General features: G+C 41.2%; 1 protein-coding gene and 15 pseudogenes across 1 annotated transcript; 14 read left to right on the top strand and 2 right to left on the bottom strand.

The window, feature by feature from the left end:
- Positions 1-90: 90 nt before the first annotated feature.
- LOC114530463 lies at positions 91-209 on the top strand (annotated as a pseudogene).
- An 84-nt stretch (positions 210-293) lies between these two features.
- LOC114530450 lies at positions 294-412 on the top strand (annotated as a pseudogene).
- Positions 413-742: 330 nt separating this feature from the next.
- Positions 743-861, top strand: LOC114530465 (annotated as a pseudogene).
- A 122-nt stretch (positions 862-983) lies between these two features.
- Positions 984-1,102, top strand: LOC114530445 (annotated as a pseudogene).
- A 123-nt stretch (positions 1,103-1,225) lies between these two features.
- On the top strand, positions 1,226-1,344 carry LOC114530462 (annotated as a pseudogene).
- Positions 1,345-1,694: 350 nt separating this feature from the next.
- LOC114530452 lies at positions 1,695-1,813 on the top strand (annotated as a pseudogene).
- A 91-nt stretch (positions 1,814-1,904) lies between these two features.
- LOC114530447 lies at positions 1,905-2,023 on the top strand (annotated as a pseudogene).
- Positions 2,024-2,116: 93 nt separating this feature from the next.
- LOC114530448 lies at positions 2,117-2,235 on the top strand (annotated as a pseudogene).
- Positions 2,236-2,359: 124 nt separating this feature from the next.
- On the top strand, positions 2,360-2,478 carry LOC114530455 (annotated as a pseudogene).
- A 612-nt stretch (positions 2,479-3,090) lies between these two features.
- LOC114530470 lies at positions 3,091-3,209 on the top strand (annotated as a pseudogene).
- Positions 3,210-3,575: 366 nt separating this feature from the next.
- Positions 3,576-3,693, top strand: LOC114530471 (annotated as a pseudogene).
- A 119-nt stretch (positions 3,694-3,812) lies between these two features.
- LOC114530484 lies at positions 3,813-3,931 on the top strand (annotated as a pseudogene).
- Positions 3,932-4,055: 124 nt separating this feature from the next.
- LOC114530485 lies at positions 4,056-4,173 on the top strand (annotated as a pseudogene).
- A 202-nt stretch (positions 4,174-4,375) lies between these two features.
- Positions 4,376-4,494, bottom strand: LOC114530464 (annotated as a pseudogene).
- An 84-nt stretch (positions 4,495-4,578) lies between these two features.
- LOC114530486 lies at positions 4,579-4,697 on the bottom strand (annotated as a pseudogene).
- Positions 4,698-7,899: 3,202 nt separating this feature from the next.
- On the top strand, positions 7,900-9,531 carry LOC114530431. The gene has a single exon (XM_028552050.1). The coding sequence runs from the start codon at positions 7,900-7,902 to the stop codon at positions 9,529-9,531; it is 1,632 nt and encodes a 543-aa protein (XP_028407851.1).
- Positions 9,532-10,050: the final 519 nt, after the last annotated feature.

Genomic DNA, 10,050 nt, shown 5'->3' on the forward strand with positions numbered 1-10,050 from the left:
CTTCTCATCAATTTGCTTTTAAGGAATATTTTTTTTCTATTTTATCCAAAATATTCATAGATCAAAAGCTATTGTTTTCTCAATGGCAATGTCTACTCCCATACAACCTGGAAAGCACAGGTTCTCGTTTGATCACCAAAGTTAAAACAAGCCAGGCGAAGTTAGTAACTGAATGGGTGACCTCTTGGGAATACTTCGTGTTGTAGGCTCCTTTAGGTTTGTCTATAAATTATTTGTTTAACTTTCCCCAAAAATATTCATAGATCAAAAGCTCTTGTTTTTGCCTTCGCAAGGTCTATGTCCATACCACTTGGAAAGCACAGGTTCTCGTTTGATCACCAAAGTTAAAACAAGTCGGGCGAAGTTAGTACCTGAATGGGTGACCTCTTGGGAGTACTTCGTATCATGCACGCCTTTTGATTTATTCATAGAAAACTTTTCCAATCTTCTCATCAATTTGCCCAAAACCAATATTTTTGTTTAACTTTTCCCAAAAATATTCATAGATCAAAAGTTCTTGTTTTCAAATTAGGTTCTCATCTGCTCACCAAAGTTAAAACAAGTCGGGCAAAGTTAGTACCTGAATGGGTGACCTCTTAGGAATACTTCGTGTTTTAGGCTCCTTTAGATTATCCATAGAAAATTATTGCAATGTTCTCATTAATTTGCCCAAAAGGAATTTTGTTTATTTTTCCCCCAAAAATATTCATCGATCAAAAGCTCTTGTTTTCTCAAAGGCAATGTCTACGTCCATACCACTTGGGAAGCACAGGTTCTCGTCTGATCACCAAAGTTAAAACAAGTCGGGCGAAGTTAGTACCTGTATGGGTGACCTCTTGGGAATACCTCGTGTCGAAGGCTCCTGTTGATTTATTCCTGGAAAATTATTCCAATGTTCTCATCAATTTGCCCAAAAGGAATATTTTTGTTTAACCATAAGAAAAAATTCATAGATCAAAAGCTCTTGTTTTCGCAAAGGCAATGTCTACATCCATACCACTTGGGAAGCACAGGTTCTTGTCTGATCACCAAAGTTAAAACAAGTTGGGCAAAGTTAGTACCTGTATGGGTGACCTCTTGGGAATACTTCGTGTCGTAGGCTCCTTTTGATTTATTCATAGAAAATTATTTGAATGTTCTCATCAATTTGCCCTAAAGGGAATATTTTTTAAATTTTATCCAAAAATATTCATAGATCAAAAGCTATTGTTTTCTTTAAGGCAATGTCTATGTCCATACCAGTTGGAAAGCACAGGTTTTCAAATAATCACCTAAGTTAAAACAAATCAGGCGAAGTTAGTACTTGGATGGGTAACCTCTCGGGAATACTTTGTGCCGTAGGCTCCTCCCAATTTATTCATAGAAAATTATTCCAATCTTCTCATCAATTTGCCTTACAAGAATATTTTTCTATTTTTTCCAAAAATATTCATAGTTCAAAAGCTCTTTTTTTCTTCAAGGCTTTGCCTACGTCCATACCACTTCGAATGTTCTCGTCTGCTCACCAAAGTTAAAGCAAGTGGGGCGAAGTTAGTGCTTGGATGGGTGACCTCTTAGGAATACTTCATGTCCTAGGCTCCTTTTGATTTATTCATAGAAAATTATTCCAATCTTCTCATTTGCCTTAAGGAATATTTTTCTATTTTATCCAAAAATATTCATAAATCAAAAGCTATTGTTTTCTCAATGGCAATGCCTACGTCCATACCACTTGCAATGCCCAGGTTCTTATCTGCTCACAGAAGTTAAAACAAGTTGGGCGAAGTTAGTCCTTGGATGGGTGACCTCTTGGGAATACTTCGTGTCGTAGGCTCCTTTTGATTTATTCATAGAAAACTGTTCCAACCTTCTCATCAATATTTTTTTTTATTTTATATAAAAATATTCTTAGATCAAAAGCTCTTGCCTACGTCCATACCTCTTATAAAGCCCTGGTTTTCATCGGATCACCGAAGTTAAAAGAAGTCAGACGAAGTTAGTACTTGGGTGGGTGACCTCTTAGGAATATTTCGTGTCGTAGGCCATACGAAACCATACAAAGTTTCCAAAAGGAATTTTTGTTCAACTTTCCCCAAAAATATTCATAGAGCAAAGCTCTTGTTTTCACAATGGCAATGTCTACGTCCATACCACTTGGAAAGCACAGGTTCTCCTCTGATCAAAAAAGTTAAAACAAGTTGGGCAAAGTTAGTACCTTGATGGGTGACCTCTTGGGAAAACTTTGTGTCGTAGGCTCCTGTTGATTTGTTCATAGAAAATTATTCCAATGTTCTCATCAATTAGCCCAAAAGCAATATTTTGGGTTAACTTTCCCCAAAAATATTCATAGATTAAAATTTCTTATTTTCTGAAGCAAGATATCTACGTCCATATCACTTGGAAAGCACAGATTCTCGTCGGATCACCAAAGTTAAGACAAGTTGGGCAAAATTAGTACCTGGATGGGTGACCTCTTGGGAATACTTTATGTCGTCGGCTCCTTTTGATTTATTCATAGAAAGTTATTCCAATATTCTTATAAATTTGCCCAAAAGGAATATTTTTGTTTAACTTTCCCTAAAAATATTCAAAGATCAAAAGCTCTTGTTACCTCAAAAAGGTGTCTACGTCATACCACTTGGAAAGCACTGATTCTTGTCTGATCCCCAAAGTTTAAACAAGTCAGGCGAAGTTGGTACTTCAATGGGTGACCTCTTAGGAATACTTTGTGTCGTAAGCTCCTTTTTATTTATTCATAGAAAATTATTCCAATGTTCTCATCAATTTCCCCAAAAGGAATATTTTTTTTTATTTTATACAAAAATATTCATAGATCAAAAGCTCTTGTTTTCTCAAAAGCAATGTCTATGTCCATACCACTTGGAAAGCACTGATTCTTTTCTTTTTCTGATCCCCGAAGTTTAAACAAGTCAGGCAAAGTTGGTACTTGGATAGGTGACCTCTTTGGAATACTTTGTGTCATGGCCTCCATTTGATTTATTCTTAGAAAATTATTCCAATGTTCTCTTTAATTTCCCCAAAAGGAATATTTTTTTTTGATTTTATACAAAATATTTAGCGAACAAAAGCTCTTGTTTTCTCAAAGGCAATGTCTGCGTCTATACCACTTAAAAAGCATAGGTTCTCATCTGATCACCAAAGTTAAAACAGCTCGGGCGAAGTTAGTACTTTGATGGGTGACCCCTTGGGAATATTTTGTGTCATAGGCTCTTTTTGATTTATTGATAGAAAATTATTCCAATCTTCTCATCAATTTGCCCAAAAGGAATATTTTTGTTTAACTTTCCCTAAGGATATTCATAGATTAAAATGTCTTGTTTTCTCAAACAAGATATGTGCGTCCATACCACTTGGAAACCACTCGTTTTCGTCTACTCACCGCAGTTAAAACAAGTAGGGTGAAGTTAATCCTTGGATGGGTGACCTCTTGGGAATACTTAGTGTTGTAGGCTCCTTTTGATTTATTTATAGGAAACTATTCCAATCTTCTCATCAATTTGCCCAAAAGGAATATTTTTGTTTAACTTTATCCAAAAATATTCATAGATTAAAATTTCTTGTTTTCTCAACAAGTGGTCTACATCCATACCACTTGGAAAGCACAGTTCTTGTCTGATCACCGAAGTTAAAACAAGTTGGGTGAAGTTAGTACTTGGATGGGTAACCTCTTGGGAATACTTCATGTACTAGGCTCCCTTTGATTTATTCATAGAAAATTATTCCAATCTTCTCATCAATTTGCCTTAAAGGAATTTTTTTTATTCTATCAAAAAATATTCATAGATGAAAAGCTATTGTTTCTCAAGGGCAATGCCTACGTCTATACCGCTTGCAATGCACAGGTTCTTATCTGCTCACTGAAGTTAAAACAAGATGGGCGAAGTTAGTCCTTGGATATGTGACCTCTTGGGAATACTTCGTTTCGTAGGCTCCTTTTGATTTATTCATAAAAAATTATTCCAATCTTCTCATCAATTTGCCCAAAAGGAATATTTTTGTTTAACTTTCCCCAAAAATATTCATAGATCAAAATCTCTTGTTTTCTGAAACAAGATTTCTATGCCATACCACTTGGAAACCTTTGGTTCTCATCTGCTTGCCTAAGTTAAAACAAGTCGGGCGAAGTTAGTCCTTGGATGGGTGACCTCTTGGGAATTCTTCGTGTTGTAGGCTCGTTTTGATTTATTCATAGAAAATTATTCCAATGTTCTCATCAATTTCCTAAAAGAAATATTTTTTTTCGATTTTATACAAAAATATTTTTTCAAAAAGAAATTTTAATCTGTGAATATTTTTGGGGAAAGTTAAACCAAAATATTCCTTTTGGGCAAATTGATGAGAACATTGCAATAATTTTCTATGATAAATAAAATGGAGCCTACGACACAAAGTATTCCCAAGAGGTCACCCTTCCAAGTACTAACTTTGTCCGACTGGTTTTAACTTTGGTGATCAGACGAGAACCTATGCTTTCTAAGTGGTATGGAGGTAGACATTGCCTTTGCGAAAACAAGAGCTTTTGATCTTTGAATATTTTTGGGGAAAGTTAAACAAATAATTTATAGATAAATCTAAAGGAGCCTACGACACGAAATATTCCTAAGAGGTCACCCATCCAAGTACTAACTGCGCCCGACTTGTTTTAACTTTGGTGATCAGCCGAGAACCTGTGCATTCCAAGTGGCATGGACATAGGCATTACCTTAGTGTTCTGGCCCTTCTGGCCTACACTACATTTACATATTAGTATTTCCTGTTTCTTCATTTCGCGCTAATTTACTGCTATAGCGGCTCTCATTGGCTCGCTGGGTTCTACCTGGGAGGGCCCTTCCTTCGTTTTTGCTTGTGTATTATTTACGCTTTACAAGTACACTCTTTTTACGGACAAACGTTAGTAAATAAAGATTTTAAAACTATTGCTTCGTCGTTCGTTATACGGCTGCTGAAGGGCAACACGTGTTCAACGTTGCCTGAAGGAGCAGCACAGTAAAAGAGTACAATTTGCGTGATTTGCATCGAGAAATCATAGTCGTTAGTCGTGGCATGGATGTAAACGAAGATGAAAACGCTACAAATCCGACTCCAAACATCGACCCAAACTCTCTCTCGAAGTCTGAACCTCGTCCTACCGAACCGGGGACTTCAGAAGACGTACAGGTACGAGAAAGTCGAGAATTAGCTGAAGCCTTATGGCAAAATAATGAAAATATCGAGAATATAACTCCGAACGGGACTATAAACCCACATTTAACCGATAATAACAAGAATGTCGAGACGCACAGTCGTCCTAAAAGGACAGTAAAGCCATCAAGAAAGTCCATAGAGAATAGAATCAATCGGACACGAATAAACTAGATAAACTATGGCGAAATATAACACAATCTGTATCCAAATTGCAAAACACACCCGACTCCTTGGATGAAATTAAATTCCATACCTCAGAAGTACGTTCGCGATTCCACGAAATCCAAACGGTATCTCAAGGCCTTATAGAATTCCTCTTAGCTCTAAACGACTCCAACTATCAAGAGGACTATGAAACAAATCGCAGATTATTAGAAAACCGCCAACACTATGTTCAAGCTAACATAAATGAAGCCAACGAACGTAAAACCCAACTACTCCTCGAAATCGGCTCATTCAAACGCTCACGCAGCTCTCGTGGTTCAACTATGTCTTCTACGACCGCTAGAGCACTCGCTAGAGCCGAAGCTTCGGCAGCAGTGAAAAAGGCTCAAATCCAAAAAATACGGTCAGAACGCGAGTCTCAATCTGCATTAGAACTGCAAAGGCAAGAACTCGCTTTGAATCAAAGGAAACTAGAAGAAAAGGCTAGAATGGAAACGCTACGCTTAGAAGAAGAAGCTGAAATCGCAGTGACAAAAGCTCAAGCAATAGATCAAGAACTCAATTTAGGAGAACCTGAACAAATAGATCTGCCTGAGGAAGACCCTAGCGAAAGAACCCACCGCTATGTCCACTCACAAACGGTCGAAGGACAAAACCTCCAACTTAATATGAGCAACGACACCCATCATGGCGAAAAGGAACTGCCTACCTTGAATCCATCAGCAAATGTATTTGCCCCTCAGCACCCTAGCCGTACACCAGACCCAGTGCACGACCCTATCAACCCCTACATTCAATTCATCGCTCGTCGCGAACTAATAGCAAACAAACTAAAAAAGTTTGACAACAACCCACAAAATTACTGCACTTGGCGAGAATCCTTTAAAACAATGATACGGCGTCAACATCTCTCCCAGTGAACAACTCAATCTCATAATAGAACATACAACCGGTGAATCAAATACACTTGCCCAACGTATTCGCAATGCCTACATACAAAAGCCTGCGGAAGGTGTTTCAGTTCTATGGCAGAAACTCAATCAGAGGTTTGGATCTAGTTCAGTCGTAACGCAAGTCCATTTGAAGAAACTAAGCGAATTCCCGAAAGTAGGATTCCGCTACAATAAGAAACTCCAAGAACTTGGCGATTTGCTGCTAGAACTCCAATGTGCTAAATCAGACGGCGGATGTCCGGGACTCAAGATCCTAGATGAGCCGATATACATCAAGCCAATCATCGCAAAGCTACCAGGAGACATCCAAGGGAGATGGCAAAGATACGCATACCGATACTTAAAAGAACATGCAGCAATGGACTACCCACCGTTCATAGAATTCTCCATGTTTATCCAGGAACTCTCGTTAGAAAGAAACAACCCCAACCTAATCATCGATTTGCCTGAACGTGATCCAGGCTTGAGAAGTCGATCAAGAGAGGTTATCAGCACCAAGAGAACGGAAGTGAAAACCCCACCTCGTGACCCATCCAACTGGTGTCTTGTGCATCAAAAGCCGCACCCACTACGGAAATGCAGAGCCTTTTTGGCCAAACCCCTAGCAGAGAAAACAAAGATAGTGAAGGAAAACGGTGTTTGCTTTCGATGCCTTGCCTCCTGCGAACATTGTGCCAAAGATTGCCAAACAAAGGTTACCTGTACAGAGTGCGAAAGCGACAAGCATCTGGCCACACTGCATAGCGAAGCCCATCCGAAGAACAGCGGGGAGCTCCCGCCGAAATCAAACGAAACAAAAGAAGACACCCATGAAGAAATAACCACGAAATGTACTGAACTTTGTGGTAATACTCGCGGTGGAAAGTCTTGTTCTAAGATATGTTTAGCCAACGTCTATCTACATGGGAATCCTGGACACAAGCTAAAGGCGTATGTGGTCATAGATGATCAAAGTAACAGTTCCCTCGCAAAGCCTGAACTCTTTGATGTACTAAACGTCCACGGACAGACAACCACTTACTCACTGAAAACATGTGGTGGAACCAGCGAGATCGAAGGAAGATGCACCAAAGACTTGGTCGTAGAATCCCTTGATGGAAAAACAGGATATAAAATACCTAACGTTTACGAGTGTAACGATACACCAGACTCACGAGACGAAACACCTACCCCAAAGGTGGCTGCCGCATACCCACATCTACAGCGCATCTCAAAGGAAATGCCCGACATATGTAACGATGTTAACATTCTCCTGCTTATCGGACGTAACGTTCCACCTTTGCACAAAGTCCACAAGTCTCTAAATGGTCCCAAAAACGCACCTTGGGCCCAGCTTCTTGACCTTGGATGGGTAATTGTTGGCAACGTCTGCCTGAATGGAGCCCACAAGCCCGATCTTGCCTGCTATAGATCCAACATCCTAGAAAACGGACGTCCTTCAAATTTCTTTCGTACAGCCCCAAGTCTCCACTCGGCGCGAAAGGAAGAATTCTGAAACGGCTATTTTGACGACAACATCGGCCAGAACGTATTCAACACCTCGAAAGACGACAATAAGCCAGGACAGTCCATCGAAGATCTGAAATTTGCGTCAATCATGGAAGCCCAAATGACAAAGAATGCTCAAGGAAACTGGGAAGCACCACTGCCCTTTCGAAATCCTGCGACGAAACTCCCTGACAACCGACAGGACACTCTTAAACGCTTTAACAACACCAGAAAGATGTTACAGAGAAAGCCCGACATGGAAAAACATTATCATGAATTCATGGGAAAGCTTCTTGAAAAAGGCCATGCCGAACCAGTCCCCGACGAATGCCTTAATTCCAACGCTGCACGGTGGTATCTCCCTCATTTCGGCGTGTATCACCCTCGTAAGCCAGGAAAAATCCGTGTAGTCTTTGATTCGGCCGCAGAGACTAGTGGAATTTCCCTAAACAAGATGTTGTTATCCGGCCCAGATCTCACGAACAGTCTGATAGGAATTCTCTTACGCTTTCGCACCGGTCCAGTCGCCTTCACAGTCGATATCGAACAAATGTTTCACGCGTTTTTTGTCAACGCCCGACACAGAGACTTCCTAAGATTCTTCTGGTACAAAAGAAACGACCCGTGCAAAGAAGTGATCGAATACCGTATGAAAGTGCATCTTTTTGGCAACACCTCCTCACCAGCCGTTGCCACCACTGCGCTGAGATTAACCGCACACACCGAAGAACGTAACTACGGGACGGACGCTAGGGAATTCGTGGAACGTGACTTCTACGTAGACGATGGCCTAAAGTCGACATCCAACTGTGAAGAAGCGATCAGCCTGCTAAAACGCACACAACAAATGCTCGCCACCGCTAACCTCCGCCTTCATAAAGTCTCCTCCAACAAATTTGAAGTAGCACACGCCTTTCCCGAGGAAGATCGAGCCACAGAACTGCGTAACCTCGATCTTCACCATAATAGCGTCCCAGTTCAACGCTCGCTCGGGGTATCTTGGGATCTACACAACGATGTCTTTACCTTCCAAGTCGCTGATGAGAAAAAGCCATTCACCAGAAGAGGCGTCCTATCTACTACTAACAGTCTATATGATCCTCTTGGCATCGCTGCTCCTGTGGTCATTAAGGCTAAGATGCTATTAAGAACAATGACGACAAGCCTCCAACGAAACCCACTGGACGTTTGGGACAAGCCTCTTCCGGAAGAATATCGACAACCGTGGGAAGTTTGGCGGAGGTCACTCACAGAACTGAGACAGGTTATGCTGCCAAGGAGCTACACGGCAACATCTCTCTCGGAAGCCAAGCAAATTGAAGTCCACACGTTCAGCGATGCCTCGCAAGAAGCTATTGCGGCCGTTTCCTACCTAAGAATAGTCCTGAACGACAACAAAATCGAAGTCTCCTTCTTGATCGGAAAAGCTAAACTCGCTCCGTCTCACGCAACCACGATCCCTCGTCTAGAACTCTGCGCTGCAGTACTAGCGGTCGAAATCACAGAGTTGGTCCTGGAAGAGTTGCCCATTAAGGCTTCGTCAGTAACGTATTATTCGGACAGCAAAGTAATACTGGGTTATATCCTAAACGAGACACGACGTTTCTACGTCTACGTCGCCAATAGGGTACAACGAATCAGAAAGTCTTCATCACCGCATCAATGGAGATACGTAGCGACAGATCTTAACCCAGCCACCGTTCGATCAAGGCTAGTGATCTCAGGGATTCCATATGGCTGAACGGTCCAAAATTCCTCCGAGATAGTACACCCCACCACGCTCAAGAAGAAAACAAGGAGACTCAGACACTTGCCGACGACCCGGAAGTCCGACCATCCGTAAACACCTTTGCCACCATGGCAGACCCGGAAAAAAGGAACATTTTGGGTACAACCAGATTCCTCCGATTCTCGCGTTGGACTAACCTCGTAAATGGAGTGTCACGACTGATACGACTGGCCCGAAGGTTACAACGCCATAGAAATAAAGAAGAGAGAGACGATGAAGAATCAGTAGTCGAAGCAAAGCGGTGTGCTCAATGCTTATCATCAGAAGCGTGCAAAGTGAATCATTTAAGGACGAAATCCACTGCTCGAAGAATAAGAAAATTCTCTCGAAATCGTCACAATTACGGAGCCTTAACCCAATCATAGATCCCGAGGGCATCCTGAGAGTCGGAGGACGCTTACACTACGTTGATTCGTCATACGAAGAACGTCATCCCGCTATTCTTCCTTCGAAACATCACATCTCCAGACT

Source organism: Dendronephthya gigantea, unplaced genomic scaffold (genome assembly GCF_004324835.1).
Source record: "Dendronephthya gigantea isolate DGI-Jeju-01 unplaced genomic scaffold, DenGig_1.0 000062F, whole genome shotgun sequence".
Lineage (NCBI taxonomy): Eukaryota > Metazoa > Cnidaria > Anthozoa > Malacalcyonacea > Nephtheidae > Dendronephthya > Dendronephthya gigantea.